This window comes from Falco naumanni, chromosome 13, assembly GCF_017639655.2.
Source record: "Falco naumanni isolate bFalNau1 chromosome 13, bFalNau1.pat, whole genome shotgun sequence".
Classification (NCBI taxonomy): domain Eukaryota; kingdom Metazoa; phylum Chordata; class Aves; order Falconiformes; family Falconidae; genus Falco; species Falco naumanni.
Genome location: NC_054066.1, coordinates 9,932,676 through 9,951,712, shown reverse-complemented (window position 1 = coordinate 9,951,712; position 19,037 = coordinate 9,932,676). Strand labels below are relative to the sequence as shown.

Here is a 19,037-nt window from a genome sequence, read left to right as displayed (position 1 = left end):
TTTTTTAAAAGTGAATGCAATTGCTGTCAGTAAATACATTTCCTTCCTATATCTAATCACTGTTAAGCAGAGGAGAAAGATGAGTGTCCATCCAGACATGAGCAACTAGGAGACTACAGAAGCCAGAGAACTCTAGAAGGGAAGTAATCTGTGCGTGAAAATCTGGCTGTAACTTGTTGCACTACATGTCGCTATTACAAAGCAGTGCAGTACAGGAGGAGATCGGCAGGTGATTCACGTAAGCTGTCCTTTGGACTAGCTCTAGTCTGAAGATGTGCGGAATGCCCTTCAGTGGTTGAAGCTATTCAGGTGCCCTTCTGGAACACCTGTCCTGACTGCACTGCAACTGAAAGGAGTCTGGGTTACACGCCGCAGGGTTGCTTTACAGTGTGAACAAAAGCACAGTAAGTGGGGATGATCAGGAGATTTCCTTTAGAAGCGCAGGTCTAGTCCAAACTGAAAAGTAATGTATATACTTAAGATGCTCTCAAAGCATATGAATGTCCTGAAGAAGAGGACAGTCACTTAAAGAGTCCTTCCCTGGTTTCAGCAAACTTTGTATACACCAGCGTTAATGAGCACATGCTTGCACTTTAATCTTGAGAAGGTAAAGACCTGAAGGCAATCAATGAGTTCACTACAGTAATCAGTATTTTGAATTTCATTGCTGCTAATCGGCAGCTGTGACAATAGACCTGTAACTCTATTCCTAAATTGTTCCTCTCAAAAAGTGAAAACATTGAAACCCACAATGAGTAAAACTTTGAAGTAGGCCAGAGTAGTCCTAGAGTGTGTATTGCAACGGAGTAGCCTAAAAGTACAAGTATTAACAACATACGACTACATACTGATTTTGAAAGTTTAAAAACGAAAAACATATTTTAATGAACTCAATAATGTAAGAAAATTTACAGGAGGGGGAAGGCAGGTTTTTGACTTAAGGAACTGTCCAAAGTGGGAGACAGTTGTGTCACAGACTTCAGTTTGTGCAATGTAACACGTTTATCATGGTCACTTGGTTGCAGGGACGTCCAAGATGATCATGAAAAGCATCAGCTGTGATTTGGAATTTGCATCTTTTCAGAGATCACCATGCTAACGTTATTACTCATTTCAAGTAGTCGGCTAGTTGTTTTGTACTGGTAGTTATTCTGCAGCTGAGTTCTATAAATGTATACCTTTCCTACCAGCATCACAAGTTTATTGATGCTTACTGAGTATTTGTATTTTGGCTAGTCTGTTTTTAATTTCTTTAACACTTAACTATATGCTTAGTACCTGTCACTGTGTAGAAGATACATGTACGTAACAACCCTGTTTCCTGCCTAAGGCATAGGATACTTTAAATCTTTCTTTACATTTCTGACTGTGAGAGGGAAGTGGGTTATTTCCTCAGATTTTATCACGGGTGTGTCAGAGAAGCCATTTGACATAGTCATTTCTTCTTTCAGCCACAAGTGCCTCACAGTACAGCAAAAGAAAACAGATGCAAAAGGCAAGGTTGGAAGTGTGATAAAGTTTCCCCAATAACCAAATTGTTTCCTTCTTCAGATGTAGGTGCAAGAAACTACAGGCATTTCTGTGCAGTTTATTACAACAAGAGCCCAGGGTTTGAGATTATCCATGGTTTGCTGGACAGGGTCATGCAGCTTCTTGAAGTACCACCAAATGAAGAGAATGGCTACACGATCAAGGCAACTGAAGGTAAGGAAAACAGAGCTGCAGTGTACAGCAGAGGTTGTTCTGGAGCTCAAATGTTCCCCTACAAACTGACGTGAATTTTCGGTTGCTCTCAGCAGGAAGCACCAAGAATTAAGTATTATCGTATATGCTATCGTACTGCACTATGATGAAACGATAATGAAAAGGCATTAACTGCATTCACTGGTTGTAAAACGGGGTTGCTGTCTTTCTGTGACCTATTTTTAGAAGTTTTGTATAAATTGTGAGTTGACAGCTTTGTAAGGAGACTTACAGTAAAGCATATGCCATGAGCTTCATGGACTGTTTACAATTAATCAATCTGCTGATTGCCTGAGTAGGTAAGAATTGACTAGAATGATGAATATGCCAGATACCCACTGTATTCTCTTTGGCTAACAGTGCCTGGAAAAGACAACTTTTTACACCTGACCTTTTAGTTTATAACTTTTATTCATATGTACCTTTTATTGATATGAAGATATATGCCTTTTATGTCTTTTATTCAAAGACCTGCTGTCTTTGAGACTGAACCTGCTGCTTAGACAAGTAGTTGTGTAACAGCCCTCTTCCTTCTCCATACAGGGTGAGCTGCACATGAATTAAAAATAACATCCTTAAGTGCAGAATCTCCTCTGTGTATGTGCATATACATGTAAGAGAGAAAGCAAGCAGGTTGACCCCATTACTTCACCGAGAGACCATAGGCTGATGCAAGAGAGCAAGCATCAGCAACTAAGCTATCCTGCTATCTAAAATAAGCGTAGTAAATACAATATAGAAAAAGAAGACTGAAGGGATAGCAGCTATGATTCTACTTATACAGCATGCTTTGGTGTTCAGAGATATGAGACACTGACTCAAATTGACTCAGCTTGAAGAAATGCCTCCATTCTGCACTCAGCGGAACCAGTGGCACTCACAGGAGTCCCTGACAGCCTGACTGAGCTTGCTATTTCATAGAAATTTAATGAAAAATTGTTAGATGTCTCCCTGTTTTGCAGTGCACTGCCACAGTGCCAAACAGAACACTTCAACTAAGTGGTCTCCTACCGCTTTAATGTGTATTTGTGTCATATATTGACATTTTTGTTTTCTCCTGTTTTTTAACAAAGTACTATTTTGCTCAGTGTTATTTAGGCAGACTTTCAAAGGGGTTATTAGAATATTGTTAATAGGATTCCCAGGTTGACCAAAGGAATGTTTAAACCATGTCTCTTTGTTACTTCTTGTTCTAATTCTACCAAGCTTAAAACAGGTAATAGTAAAGCTTCTTATTTGGAGGAAGGGAGTAAGAGTGTTAGAGGACCCTCTAGGAGGTGGGTACTGAGCTGTCATTGAAGCCAAACTGAAAAGCTAAGATCCCTTTTCAAAACTCTTCTGTAGCTCATTTTTGAATAGACATATCAAGAGTTTGCTTTAGTATGGAAGACATTTGCAAGTGGTTTATATTCCATTTCAGTTACTAGTTTCAAGAAACTGGAAAAAAAAAACCCTCAAAAAATAACCCTAACACAGTGAAGAAGCTATTTCTAGATATAGTGCTGTTTAGTATTCCTGATGCTGTAGGATTTTTAATGCCCATTCAAGATCCCTACATTCCCATGACATTACTCCACAATGCATTTAGTGTAAAGGATGGATTATGTCTTGTCATATGCAATATATTACAAGTAGTTTGTGGCTTTTGGCTATAGACAAAAAAAAAGTGCCTTCTACTTTCTGTTTCACGAGTGATTCAGAAGCTCTCCAGGGCTGGTGTGTAGATTCCTTGCAGTTCTCCTGACATTGGAATTTAACCTTGGTAACAATGCGGATGGCTGATACTCTAGTGCCATAGTGAATACAGTGTCACTGCACCACTTACTTCACTGCAGAGATGGTTGGAAGTCAACGTAGCCTGGGGGATTTTATTTGGGGGTTTTTTTGTTGTTTTAGTTTGGTTTTTTTTAACTTGCTTTGCAGTCTGTCAATTAAGCATGTGTGAGAGAAAATGTCAGCAGATGATGGAGTAAGGTCAATTGCTTAGTGAAAAGAAGATATCCTGTAACATCTTAAGAGACTGCAGGATACCAACATAATGCAGAAGATCAGTGCCAGTTAAATCAGGACATTACACATGGCATGAATTTTTAGATGCATCTTTATGGAGCATGCTTTTTTTTATTGCCTGCGCCAAATTAAAATTTTTTACACTGACAAATGGGTTTCTACTATGACTCTGATTTAGAAAGACCGTAGATACTTTTTCTGTATGTGATTTTAAACAAAACTCGAGACTAGTAAGCAACAGAGTATAAGGGAAGAGTTTTAGTCCAGTTGGTTTTATTTCTTGTGTCAACTGATTAAAATAGTTCCTGTGATTACTGTAAAACAATGCAGGGGAAAATGTTGTTTTAAATGAACAACGAATAATAGATAGAGATGTATTTGGCACATATTTGCCTGTTTGCAAAATTCACTTTGAAAAATGAAATGCCTGTACTAGAGTCCTGTTTGGTCCATATGTGCAAATCATGGTTATTTAAGCTCCTTCTGTTCTACCAACACCTAAGTGCCCTATGATTTGACCTTAAGGTCAGAGCCTTTTTGCCTTTATAGCAACACCTGTGAAAAAAAGTGCAGATGCTAGAAAATATGGGTGAAATTGTGATGTTCCCCTGGCCTTTGCACTATGCTTTGGTGTAATCTGAGCTAGGTAATAAATGGAGAGGAGCTGTTTAGAGCAGCCCTAAGGAAGAGAGTGGTTTGAGTGACTGAATTCAAGGATTTCAGCATACATTTGGCACTCAATGTTTTTTGCTTTCTTACAGCGAATAGAACTTTTTTTTTTCTTACTACCACTAAATACACAAAATCATGAAGTTTCAAAGACAGAACTGTGATATGCTACCCATTGTTTTAAAATGCACAGGATAGACTCCTCGATACATTGGTGAATCCTACAGTTACTGGCCTAGAAAAGCATTTTGCTTTTTTCTTTGTTTTATATCTTAGGCATCTGTAACCAAACTTGGATTGACAAGAGTACGATTATTTCATCAATCCTCAAATTTGTATGTGCTCCATAATAAAATTTTGTACGTAACACTCTTGAAACTTTAGCCAGTTCCGTACCATTAATAAATAATCAGTATGGATGTGTATGTTTAGGAGGTAAACAAAGTAAAATAAAACTTTCTAAAAAATAAAAATATGGGTAGAAAGACCCAACAAATTTGGTCACGTATTGTCAGGTAATTTAATAAGATCATTTAATTTCTAGTTCACTTTTCTCAGTTCCCTTGAATGGAAAACTAGAGGCATTCTGATAATTATATTGCAAGGTATTCTTAATTTCAGGTTTTAATCTCTGCAGGAATGGGCATGTTTTCTGCAACGTCTTGGTCATCTTGTGCTTCTGAATGACCATCTGAGATGACTATTTTCTTTCAGAAATCAGAACCATGATCACAGGAGGTGATGTTAATCATGGGATTTGGGTCCATAGTAATGTCTTGCTTAGGCTATAAAGAGAAGAGGGCTTAGTAAGCACTGACAGTGGATTCTGTATCGCAGGCTTCAAAGGAGCACTGTGAAGTGCAAGGTATAATTATCCTCACTTGCATTGTAACATTTAGAATTACTGTCCGTTATTTAAGGAAAGAAACCCTAGTTTTGCAGTACTTTGAGAGTGTCTGTACTTTGCAAAAGGGAATTAATGGGGCACAAACTGTTTGAAAAAGGAAATCAATATCCATATTCTATGAAAACGAAGCAGTTTGATAGGTTCACAGAAAACTTTATTGTAAAATCTGTGCATCAATACTGCTTCACTCTCTGCCCCACTACCTTCCATGACAGAACTGATATTTGATGGAACGTCCTTCATTCAAGTGAAAACAACAATGGCTGAATAGTGTGAGCTTGTGACATGAGCTACTTTTTTGTACGTTATTGATTCTTGTGAATTGCAGCTAACTCCTGGACTGTTTATTTTTTTTAGGTAAATGTTCATGCCATTCATGCTTTTAGGGTAATCAACAGCTTAGTAAAGCTGAGAAGGCAGCCTGTTTGTCTTCAACATAAATGTTTACTTAATAAATGCATACTAAGTCTTGCTTCCTTCAGTAATTAACAGTTGTCTTTCAGGAAAAAAGAAGGGGGAGAAATCGCACTTTCTTTTTACTGCCCTTATTTAATTAAATGAAAGGTGTGGCAAAGTGTAGAAAATTTTAATTCCACAGTAAATCATAGTAATAGCTTCTCATTTAGTAAGGTTTAGCTGTGAAATTAGAGGTAATAGTTATCTCCATAACTAAGAACATCAATAAACATTTGCTTTTATAATAATAATTATACAACAAACAACTTCAAAAGAAGATTTAGACTGTGAGCTTCAATTCGCATACAAGAGGAAAGAGGTCTGGGACTAATTCTGAGTTACATGTATAGAATGGAACACTGGCATTTATCTCTGGTGAGCAGTTTAAATTGGGAGACTAATATACACAGATGTTTAGTGCCCATGTTGAACTTGGCTTTATTAATACCCGTTTTAAGAAACTATAGCTTGATTGCTCTTAATGGCAATCCTGGCCTTTCAGTTGCCTGTCTTGGCAGCCATTGCATTGTTCGTGAATGCCAATAACTGTGCATTTACTCACAGATAACTAAAGGAAACGGGCCAATTTTACTATGAAGCCTGCAAATATCATTTGTGACATGCTAGAAGATATCAGTCGATTCTTAATCCATTTAATTGGCATTCAAAATTTGATACTTTATAGGTGCTATTGCACCTTGTATTTACAGTCTTTCAAATTACAAGTTTGGTAGATAATCAGATTTGTTTGACATCTATTTTCAATAAAAACATATCAGCTGGTAATTGACTGTGTTCAAGTCCTCTGGATTTCACATTTGCCAATTCCCAATTAATTTTTTTCTCACCTAGGATCAATCTAGGTCATCCACCTTGGAATACTAGCACCACATTAACATTCTTCTGGAACTACAGGGTTCCATCTATTGTTACTATAAGTTAACAGCAGCAGGCAGGGTATTTGCTTTGCGAATCGCACCATAATTCTGGTGCCCATGACTCCTAGCGTCTCAGAAACATCCTAGTCCTGGTAGATGTAACCAAACATATTCTTCATTTTTTCAGTAGACTGGAAGACACCTTTACTATATTAAAAAATAACTATTTTTCCCCCAGATGAAAAGAAACATTTACAAAAAATTTACACATTTCTGTCTCACATAAAAAGTTCAACCAGGCCTGTTAGCAGATGAAAGTACTCTATCTACAATTTGTTTCCAGTATTCTTAAAAAAATCTTTATAATGCATCTTTATTGCTGCCAGTCATTAGTATTTCTTGATTTATTCAATTTCCTTGATGAATTTTCAGCCACTGTTGTTAATCACATTTTATGAAGTGCAATTTATTTCTCTCATTTTTGTCTGTTTTGACCGCTTTCACTTCAGCACTAAATATAGGTACAATTTTAGCCAAAAATGTTCCCAGTTTTTGTTGTGAAACTAGTACTACTTATTTATCAAATTGTTCTTAAGATTTCCCAGTCTTCCACTCCTATTTTTCCGTTATTGTGAGGTGGTGTGGTTTTGTTTTGGGGTTGGTTTTTGTTTGTTGGGTTTTTTTCTTACTTACCCTCGTAGTCAGTTTCATGAATTAACAACACTAAGAGGTAAGGACAGTCTTTTTAAATCGAACTGACTTTAGTACCCTGTTACCTTCTGCAAGGTGTTTCAGCAGTTCCAGCACCGATCATTACAGTGGCTTAATTATAAGTCATCTTGCAAAATTGGATGCTTCTCACTAGTTCTTCTGGCTTTTCCAGTGTTGGCCACTACTTTGAAATCTAATGAAATTCTAATTAATTTCTCATCCTTTTCTCTTGAGCAGTTTTTCCTGTAGCATCAAAGGAGCTTAGTTAAGTGAAGAACTACAGTTATAACAAAATTCTATTATCTAATAAAGTGGGTGTGGCTGCTCACTTAATGTCCCTTTAATTGTCTGTTATTTGTGCTCTTTATTCCTGTTCTTTAAATACAGAGCTTCAGATCTGCAGGAACTAAATCCCTACAAATTTAGGCCAAGTTTATTTTTGTCTTATCAGGTATCTTCCCACACTAGTGCTGATGCCTCAAATTTGGTTGTAACTGGATTAACACCCAAGGAGGTACCTGGCAAAGATATGAACCAGGAGAGTGGCTTATATTATTTAATTAGCCAAAGTGGGAGTCTACAGTGTTTGAAGTTTCTCCGGATAAACGTGTTTTATCAGAATTTGGCAGTGGGCTGTACCACTGGACATCTCAGAAGTGTCTTGCTGTTGCAAGTGGTGCAGTTAGGCTAACCAACATGAAGAGGCTGTGACAAAATCCACAGTTTGGTTCTGGAAATAGGTCTGTGTTTGTCATAAGACAAAAAGCTCTCTTCATTAGCTTTGTAATACAATTGATTTTTATTATGAAAAGAGGCTATCAGATGTGAGTTTAGGGAGGGCTTTTTCCATTCATATGGTCATTTCAGCTCCTCTCCTGAAAGTTTTTGAATGTTCCTTCCCAATACCCTTCAAGTATAATCTGTTTGCACAACCCTTATCCCAAAAAAAGCTGTATCAGTTGGAGGAAACTTACATTATTTTAGCACAGTATGGGATAATAAAAGGTTTGACGGGCTTAGACTGCTTTGTCTTTTAAGCTTTCATCACCAAATCATGTTTGACACACTTTTTCCACCACACATGAAATAAAGTTCAATAACAGAACAAAGAAAATATTTGTTTCTCAAATTCAGAAGATTATTTCAGAAAAGAAACTCCTTTGAACTGACTCATTTAGAAGTACGTTTCCTGTTGTGTAAGTATGGGAGGAAAAATCTATGGTAACTGCAAAGCTGTTCTGGGGAGGGGTGTCCAGTCAGCCTGTCAAGAGACACGAGCTACCTTCATCTTTTCGCCGGTGCTAACTAATAAAGATTGCGATGTTCTTCTTCCCGTTGCATTTCATTCTGACAGATTAGGGATGCTCCAAGAATTAGTAGCATTTCTCCTGACAGACTTTTCATTTTCTATTAGTTTTTGTCAACTGCCAGAACCATCTAGATGATTAGATTAGCATTTGTGTTCCTAAGCTCAAGGTGTAAATTTCTTCCCCCTGACATCAAGTCTTTGCTCTCCTGCTGTTCCTTTACTGAGAAGGCCTGCTCAGAGTTTTAACTTGTCTGTGCCCCCCCCCCCCCCCAAGGCAACTATCTGTGTTAATCGTACATCATAACAAGTCTAACAGATAAAAATCTTCCTTGCATCAAGAGTTTTAAATGTCTGATACAGCTCCCAGTATCTAGAATTAGGTCATCTCCATTTTTCTGGCTCTTTCCTTACATTAAAAAATAATTTTCTATTTCAAAATCACAGACTACATTTTCAGTGTTGCAAAGCCTTCCTCTAGAAAAGAAATTATTCATCCAAGCCATCTCCTTTCTCAGTGAACGGGATCAGTGATCTAAGCGGTGAGGGGCAGGGTGCGAGTCTGCTTGTGCCACTTCTGTGGTGAAGCCCCACTTGGCTGGTGTCACAGCTTCATCCTTCGATTCCGTTTTCACCTCCTGCACAGCCTGCTATGGCTAGAGGCCAACTAAGTGTCTGTATGCTTCCATTTTCACAACAAATTAATAATGTTAATGCTAGCAATTGTGATCAGGTCAAGTTTATAGCTCATAGTCAAACAGTTCTGTGATCCAGTTTGAACTGTGCTATGGAGGCAGAAGGGCAGTGCTTCAAATTTAATCTTGCATACATTTTCTAACGTACATTTATGCAATACAATTTTAAACAGGAATTTGCAAGATTTTAGCTCAAGACTTTTAGATCAACGTGAACGCCAGATCCCAAGATTAGTATTTCTGTTGCTCGTGGTGGGGCAATTGACTTTACCTTTGCTTGTGGTGTACGTACTAGAAAAGGGACGATAAGCAGAGGAATGATGAGCTAGTGCATACCCAACCCAGTACATGCACTGGGCGCAGACCCTCCGTGTTTGGGTCCCGCAGCAGGACAGCCGCGCTTGGTGCACACCCAGTATTGCTTCTGGTCCCGGGCTCGCTCACCCCCGGCCAGTTCCAGCCCCTCTGCTCCTAGCGGTGCAGCGTGCGGCGTTGGTTCACAACAGAGCTCCGAGTTGCTAAAACTAAGTGATTAACAGTTCCAGTGACTGCTGGGATTCATCGTTTAATTATGTGTGGTTCCATGCTAGTTTGTCAAGTCGTTTTTTGAAAGGCATGAAATGTGGTGGCTGTGAAGGCATAACCTCAGGTGGCTGTTATTTATCCCAGCAAGTAATGTCAAGGCATTGGGAGGGGAGACGGCTTAGTCTAGGACACGAAGTGAATGAACAACATGCAAACTAAACACAACACACTAAAGTAGACTTGCAGACTGACCTAGTGCTGGTTCGCGTTATGCTGTAATGCTTGTATGAAAGCAAGCTTAACATCTAAATCTGCTGCCTGACTGTGCATAGAGTATGTTATACCCCCTACCATAAAGAACATGGCTTATTGTTTCCTAGTTTCTGACAGATTCTGGTGTTTGCAAGGATGAATTATTCCTTTAGATTTTTAAAGAGGATTAAAACCAGTCATGGAACAGGAAGAAATTAAGGGGTTTAATATTCAAAGCTTTCTTTTCTCTACCTCAAGTGAAATAGCAAGACATCTTATAAAAAAAAAAAAAAAAAGGAAAGCTTTATTGGGGGTTAGGAATTCTCGATTTTTATAATAGCTGTGACAATATCAGCTTAGGTTTGTGACTTCTAGACAGGACGAAGTATAACATTTCAGATAAATCAGATAAAACTGGCCTAAAAGCAAAGATTAGCTATGTAATGGTAACTCTACAGTACAGTTAGATTCCAGTGTAGAATTGCTGTTTCTCACAACTGCCACACAAATGCAAATTTATTGAGCTTTATACAAAATACTGATTCCTAGAAAAATACATGGAATTTGATAGACTTCTTTCTAGGTTTCCTACTGAAGTTTTTCTGTATGCATTATTCAGCAGTCACCCTGATACTCCAAGCACGGAATGTGTGCGAACCTGTTACCCAGATCAATGATTCAAAATGTCTGCTTTCCTTAGCCTCAGCAATCACCCAAATATTACCTTCCGATAGGAAAGGCAGGAGGAACACAGTGGGTTTACCCAAATAAGATTCTTAAGTGTCTGACACTGCTGTAATCCTGAGAATAACAGAGGCGAATGAAGAGCTCCAAACCTATTACATTCTTGAACTAGTTCCTGACACCCAGCCGCACCAAACATCCTCTGTTAAAAGCTCCTGGGGCACTCTACAGCAAGAATGAAAAATAAATCTAGCCTAGAAGCCTGTGCTGGTCTCTGTTCTCAAGGCAAAGGAAGGAAAGAGATTGCTGGCTACACCAGTTCATCACTGCAGCACACCTGAGCATGACTAACAAAGCTGACTCTGGACCCAAGCAGCGTTATGATTGTTTCCACACTGCTTGCAGCGTATTGTAATTTTGTATTTGTAGAACAGTATCATTGATCCCTAAATAGTCTTAAATGCAGTCAAATACAGAATTGAATATGTTCAGTTGTAGGCTTGTGTATGAGGGTTCTTACGAGATAGAAGAATTAGTTTTTCCTCATACCCTCCCTGAGATTCAAGTTAATAAAAATGCAACCGTTGACTTAGCTGTAACACGAGAAGATGATTAATTGGCTGACCACTGCAAATCTGTGGATGATTCTCCATATTCCCTAGCCTCATTGTCTGCACGAGGACTCTAGTAGCCAACTCTATTTTTGGATATCCAGTGTACCAGTTCAGGTAAATAATTGATTGTCCGTTTATTCTCCTCTGCTATGCCCTGCATGTGGAGGCTTTTGAAAAAACATCGGAAGAAATCAGAATGAAAGATTCCCTTTAGACAGATAATATATTAATTCATATCATACAGCTATTTCTTCTGTCATCTTTTCAAGCATTAATTATTTTCTTGGGGGAGGGGGGATTAAATATCAGGTGCTTATCTTAAATTTGATTGTACTGATGTGACTTTCCTGACATGCCATTACAGTTTGGTGTGATCTGGGCAGTGGAGGTTGTTCTGGCACTGCTTTGGTCAGGAGTTACAAACAAGGAAACTAAAGTTAATAAATATCCCACTGATCCCAAAGTGTGTTTTTCTGGGCATGAGAGTATACGGAGGAAGAACCGCTGACAATGTACAACTTAAAAGAGCGATTGGTCTCAGTAGGTTCCAAAAATCATGCAAAATTTGATATGTCTGTGATTTTTTAAATTACCTGGAAGTAAATCACCCCATCACAAGATATGATTTTGAGGTTGCTGTTGCTTTGCATGAGGTTCTGGGAGCCTGACTGCACTGTCTACATGGGAAAAAAAAAAAAAGTAGTTGCCATTTAAAATGCTGTCTGGTCTGATAACGTCCTGTGTCTTTGCATTTGAGCTTATCTGCCAAAAGAAAGAATTAGTCAAAAACGTGGATAACCTGATCCTAAAAAGAAAAACAACATCTACCTTCACAAAACTAAATTCTGTCTAACGTAGCACAGGTAAAATACTTCACCATCTGAGTCAGTATGAGGTAGTGAAAGGGCAGCTGGAGTGACTGAGGGGATGGAGAATTAAGATGAAAGACTTTGGAGGCCAGATGAGCTCTGCTGTATTACCCTCTTAAGCTTCAGCTTCCGATGTTCCTTCAAATTATAGGAACGAGTGAGTGGGTTTGAAGGCTTAATGCAACTGTAGGCCTATAATACTACTTTAATCTATTTCTTTTTGAAAAAGGAGGGAGAGTTAAGGTAGAGAAAAGAAACTGTGCAAGGTGTTTGACAACAAAGAGCACAGGGAACTCAGAGCTCTTTGAGGGTCAATTAGCCAGAAAATGTGCTAAAGACTACATGCTCTATTGGATTATTGGCCAAAGAATTACCCCAAAGCAACCACAGTGGCCCTGTTGCCTGAGTACAGAGAGGCAATTACAGATTTTGAGGACATGCTACAGAAGCTTTAATTAAAGGTATTATTTCTACATCACTGAACACTGGAAATTAAATTCTTACTTGCAGGCACGAGAAGTAGCTTTTGTGTTTCGCTTCCATGTAGTATATCAGCATAAGACATGGCTGGCTTTGGCATCTCTTCTTTAGGAACACATATTGTATTTCACCCCACCCCTTCTCCTAACTACCAATTATAATCTTGACATATTAAGAGCTGCATTTCCATCGCTACACCTTCTGGCTTCCTCTGGCATTGTGTAGGTCTCTATCAGCAAGGACAGTGCGATCTCTGACTAGATTTCAAGGTGAAGTTTATAAAGTACTATCTGTGTGCAGAGCAGAAAGGATTAACTATATCAGGAGCGATAAATCTGTTATCCCTAAATCTGATGGTATAGTAAACTACAATTTCCAAACGAATTTTGGCTTGCAATGTACTTGATGGTACCACCACCCAGTCCTGCAAGAGCAGCCCTTCAATATAATTGCAGCAGCAGCAAACACAGTCCCTTCCCAGCACAGCTACTGGTAACGGTGCCTCAGGGTGTGCTTTGGTGGCCACTTGACTAGTGCAAGCTTTCTTCAGGAAGAGCATGGTCTGATGTTATGATGATGATACCATTCCTGATGTTCCTGCATACACAGACAGGACAAACGGTGTTGTCTGCTTTGAACTCCTGCTCAAAAGCGGTGGGTCCAGCTGTTAGCTTTTCTGGGAAGGCGCCCTTTGGACTCCTTTTGGCTTCAAGACTTTATTGAACCTTAAGAGCACTGGACTTCAACTTACGGTGTAATTTATTCTAACAAGATAATGCTGTGTGCATTTTTTGCTGATTCCCCATATATGCAAGTAGCACAAGCACGTCTTTCGCACAGCCTTGACTCACTCTAAAATTTTATATATTACTTCAACAGTTGACACGATAGTCCAGATCGTAACACAGGCTTTGCTAGAAACCTAAACCACCGTTGCTATTTACTTGATAATACAAGAAATACAAATCTGAGGGAAAAAAAATAATCCTTACCTTTGTTTCGTGCTTATTTTAACAAATCCTCTGGTCTGCTGTCCTGCTCTGAGGGTTGCTCAGCTCCTCCTGCAGCCTGTGGCTTGTCCTCAGCACAGTGAGGCTCCTTTAGCTCAGGTCTCCTTTTCTAGCCATGGCTGGTCCATCAGAAAAAGCATTCCCCCCGGCTGCAAAATGCTCGGTTCTCTTTTTTTCCCCCCCTTTCTACTCAGATTGTTCATGTTTCTTCTGAGTTTTTCTTTCTTCACGTGCTTCCCTTTCAATGTCTGAATTTTTTTATCTGAAATTTACATTGACTCTAAATTCTGGTGCCCTGACAGAGAGAACAAGGACCAACAACACCCGGTCTCAGGCGTGAGCCAACCTCCTTCCCTTACCACGTGCGTGGTCAGAGGAAGAGTCACTACGATGAGGAAGACCTCAGGTTCCCCATCTGTGGCATGCAGTCTGGAGGCCCTTTTGGCAGGCAGGAACATACTTTGAAGCGTTCTGTAGTGCAGCCAATTATCATAATAATAGTTTCATTATTAACCAGAGTTCATAAACTCTGTAAACCTATTCCTCAGCTCGTATTTCTTTGGTGCAAGGGCCAAGTGTTAGCTGGACAGATGGGGACCCTAAAGCTTTTAACAGGTTCTTTCATTTTTATTTGTTTACTGTCTGATCTCTTCAGTCACAGAATTATACCCTGCAAGCACCACGTCTGCAAAGCACTGGGCACACTAGTGACTGCACTGTGAAGTAACCAACATTTCAGGGTTAGCTAACTAGAAACGGAGAGGTGATTTGGAAGTCCTGCTTCCTGCGCCACGGGGAGCTAAATATTCCCCCTTTATTAATTATATATTTACCTCTTCGCTGCAAGGAAGCGCAAAGTAAAGTAACATCATGGTCCAGCATCAGCTGCTGCATATGAGATGGAAAATACAGCTGAATGAATGAAAATACCCATAGCCTGGAGCAGCGTATTCAGAGCACGCTGAATGTATGGTTTCATGGTAAAGGCTTCAACCAAATCAACAGCTTGTCCCACACTCCTCCCCTCCCCAGGTGGAGAGACACCACCTCCCTTCTGGCAGTGGTGATTGACTGATTCAGTTCACTTGTGCTACGAAGCTTATGGTAAGAATGGATAAATCTTCTCAGTGTTAAGATCCTAGCTAACGTAACTCTTTGCTTTATGCCATAATCACAAAGATATTTCATAGCTTGCAAAATAATACCATGAATTGCTATCAGTTTATCACAAATCCATGTTAGTTGGTTAAACACAAGGGACCTTCTACTGAAGTTAACTTTCTAGGGAAGGTCAGTAGGGGTGGATGAGGGCTGGGTAAGGCTTCAGGTCCCCCCCGCCGCCTGTCTGCCTTCTGCCTAACTTCTACCTGGGAGACCGACAGCAGGTGATGGCCCAGATAGCAGAGCACTTCTTGGGCCTGAAAACATAAAATTGTTTCACACAGTGGGAAGTGGTACAGATCTTGGAAACTGCCTTTGATAGATTGACTGAGTGCAGTATTATTTTAGACCCCATCCAGATGTCTACAAAAAGTTTAAAAGTAGTTAGGTCTCATGATATAATTGGGTCTACGTGTGCAAAAAGATGAAGTAACTTTCCTAAGGCTACACACAAGGCAGCTCAGAAGAGCAGACAAGTCAGACTCACAGCTTTTTAACTAACCATATTGTCAAAGCTCTTTTTTTCTATAATTTTATAGTGGGGTACCATGCCAATATTATTAACTTCTGCTTGGTTCTTGCTCTTGTGCAAATTTAAGCTTACAGTCAAGTTTCTAAAAGAACATCACTGTGTCCTGCACACATCCTTGGTGTACAATACCAGCTTTATTCACAAATAGGAAAGCCTTTACCACTGACTTACACAAGAGTACTTTATTTTTGGGTTACGTTTTCACCCACAATCTGCAGAGTGATCTGTATGTGTGGCATTTGTTTCTTTCCTAAATTTGTTGTGTCAAGTTTTGTTTTAACACTTGTTTTGAATAGTGCAGCTTGGCAGTGGCCAGCCTGTTTGGTTAGAGTCACGTGCCAGTAACACCCAGGGGCTAGATCACTTTTGTACATCCAGTGTAAGCAGCTGGTTTGCGCTCGTAGCTAAGACTGGAACTGGATGATTTAAAAGATACTGGTTCTGAACATTTGTTTAAAACAGCCTTTAGGTAATGTTATTGTGATCGTTTACTACTGCCATCAGATTTCACAAGGCAGCCGTACTTGCAGCAAGTTGGACAGGAAAAAGACCAAATTGCCATTCTTATTCTTGTAGCTGCAAGTTGTAACTACAGACCTTGCAGGAGACACTTCTTAAACGAACTGTTTCCGTTGCGGAGCTAACAAAGAATATATCTCTGGGCTTGACCGCTAGTGATCAGAGTGTCATGAAAATATTCCTGAGGTTTGAGGTTAATTTGGCCCTTTATTGCCTTTTTTTAAATAGCTCCTTGTAAACACAGGAAAATGTCCTGGGCTGATCCTGAACCTTAAATAGCATTTGGAGCAATCTGAGAGTAAGTGGCCGTTAGGGAGTTCTTGTGATCCTTTTGCAGGATGCAGAGGATGCTGAAGGGTTGAGTGCCACGTCAGTGGCAGGCAGGGAGCAGGACTAGAAGCAGCTCCTCAGCTGTTGCCTTCATACTGGCACAGAAGCAAGCAGAGATGGGGTGTTTCTCATCCGCACTGACGCAACCTCACGCATACCCAATAACTAGCTCTTGAAGAAGGTGCCATGTTGGATTTTAGCCTATTGAAATAAAAATGCAGACCAAGGGGTGAGGGCAGGAAGGCTGACTGGTCCCCAATGCTGTCCCTGCTGACTTGTTTAACTTCTGAGTGGAAATCTAGTAAAGATCCCTTCCCTCTTTGCAAGGGCAGTAGCATTAAAAACACGGTGGAAGTGACTTTCTACAGGAGGATCTGTAGGATTCAGTGACCTTGTTTCATCCTCTCCCCTTCCCTCCTTTGAGTTCACAGCAGCATCTGCAGCACTACTCACTGGAGGTCCTGCACACTATGCCTTGCTTCCACACGCTTGCTATGAAAGAGGTGGCTTCAGAAGGTTTTGTCTTTTGAAGGGCTATCAGGTCTCAATGCCACTCACCTCGGAGCAGAGAGAAAAAACCTGCAAGCGTAGCTGCTATAGACAAGCTTGAATGTGTTGCTGGTATAGCCACCACGCACAGATGAGTTCCCAGGTAGAAAAAGCTTTCCATGAAAAAGTCTGCACAGCTCCTCCAAGTTCTTTATGGCCAGTTCAACTATTTTATTTTTCTCTTTTTTTTTTTTTTAAACTCCCAAATAACATACAAAACTTGGGTCTTGGTTTGAGGGAAGAGGAGGATGACTTCCTCTCAGCTGTTCGTTGTTCCATAGTTTTACAGTGTATATGAAACTGCTTAAAAGCTCTTCTGCAGATGAGGAATGTAGGTTATTTCTAATTACGTGACATGTAATCAAGCGTGACATGCCTACTTACCCCTTAGATGACAGCAAGCTTTATTTCCTTAGACAGACTAAGGTGGGAAACATCCAGGTGTTAAATAGCCTAAAGCTTGCGAAAGTTCTTCATTTCAGTAGCCCTCTGACTCAACTTATCTGTGCTAATTTCTATTTCAGGAGTGACTTAGTCAAAACAACTGGAGTGTGAAAAATGCCTGTGCTGTGGGCTTCACATTTTATTTTTAACTCAAATTGTTTCCTCGTTCTCTATCAATCGTGATGACTGTTAATGCATGAAAGTGAGAGCCCCTTCTTAGCGCCTCGGCACAGAGAATGGTTTAGTACCCAGAGCTTTGTTCTCCATGTTAAATGCCTATTGACTTCTTTGGCCCAAAGAAATATTGATTTTTCTCTTACTTTCTTTACAGGCTCTGCTTTTTTTCCTGGTCGCTGTGCTGAGATCTTTGCCAAAGGTCAAAGCGTTGGGAAACTTGGAGTCCTACATCCCGATGTTATCACCAAGTTTGAGCTCACCATGCCGTGCTCTGCCCTAGAGATCAATATCGAGCCCTTCCTGTGAAGACGGGACTTTTATCCTCCTACAGCCATCCGCTGTCACATGCACCGCCCTCTGCTCTTTTGTCTTCCTCTGCAGGGACATCCTCTTACGCTTTTATGTTCCAATAAACTAGAAAAACAGAGCCTGTCTCCCTGGGTGAATACGTCCCTTACAGTGCAATTTGGCTAGCTTCTGCGGGGTAAGAATGTGGCATCTTGGACTAGACTGTGCCCTCAATGTTTTTGAAGGGCAGGGGGGCGGGGGGAGAAAAAAAGTTGGGTAAAAGCCCAGTATTTTACAAGAGAAATGTAATGGCAGAGCACATGATTAGTTTTCAAAATCAGAAATGTTCCACAGACACAGCTTCATACTGTAACTGATTATGGCTGCATAACAGGAATCTCATTCTTTTCTTACTGCATGAAATAAGATAATTGATTAGAGCAAATGTTGAGTGAATGTGAGCAGAACTAAGGAGTTGAGCTTTTATTCTGTACGGTTGTCATGTGCTCATCAATGGCTGGGGGAGGAAAATAAACTTGTTTCATGAAAACCAGAGCTATTTTGTAAGCAAGATGTGTGTAATATCTGCTTCCCTACTCTAGACATAACTGTTGATCCTTTATCATTCTAAATTCAGAAAGGCGAGGGGGTGGAATTAAATTTTTTCATGGTTGATGTAAGGCTAGTGGTTTTTGAAGCTCCAAACCAAATTGGGGAAATGCATTTAAGAGCATATGCCAGTGGTCTTTTGCATGAGGAGCTGAAAAATATCAAAGCCTTTGTCCGACTGAGGCTGGCGTATTTGTCTGCAGAAGTTTGCGTGGTCCCGCTGCACTCACAGAGCCCCGCCAGTGGCTTTCTGGACCCCAGCTGCACGGCGGGGACCGTGCAGTATTCAGGAGTTTTACTTTTCTTGCAGTTTTGCCCCTGACAATATATGAGAACCTCTTGCAGGTCAGGCTTTTCCTTCTAGGTGGCTTTCTGGCAGCGGTTATGCTGCAGCCTGGCGCACTGTGCCTCCACTGTCTGGGAAACTGAGAAGCTCCGTCCAGCACGGCAATGCCCCGTACATCCTCTGCTGTAATGTCAGTGAGTGGGTGGCCAGCTCAGTACACTGAAGGAGGCTCTTTACTGGCTTGCTAAAGAAGCTGGCTATCCCTCATTTGCAATATTATAGCCATTGCTAATGTTGCAGCCTAACAATAGCGAGAATTTTTCATCAGGCCAA

The 19,037-nt window shown here is 40.2% G+C and overlaps 1 protein-coding gene across 2 annotated transcripts in view; it reads left to right on the top strand.

Annotated features, from left to right (window-relative positions):
- The window catches only part of FARSB (phenylalanyl-tRNA synthetase subunit beta), a 42,630-nt gene extending 24,266 nt beyond the window's left edge, over positions 1-18,364 (top strand). For both annotated transcript variants that reach the window (XM_040612998.1, XM_040612997.1), the window contains 2 exons: positions 1,552-1,704; positions 17,676-18,364. In XM_040612998.1, coding sequence (XP_040468932.1) covers positions 1,552-1,704; positions 17,676-17,827 — 305 coding nt within the window. In that variant the 3' untranslated portion in view covers positions 17,828-18,364. The remainder of the gene's footprint in view (positions 1-1,551; positions 1,705-17,675) is intronic.
- Positions 18,365-19,037: the final 673 nt, after the last annotated feature.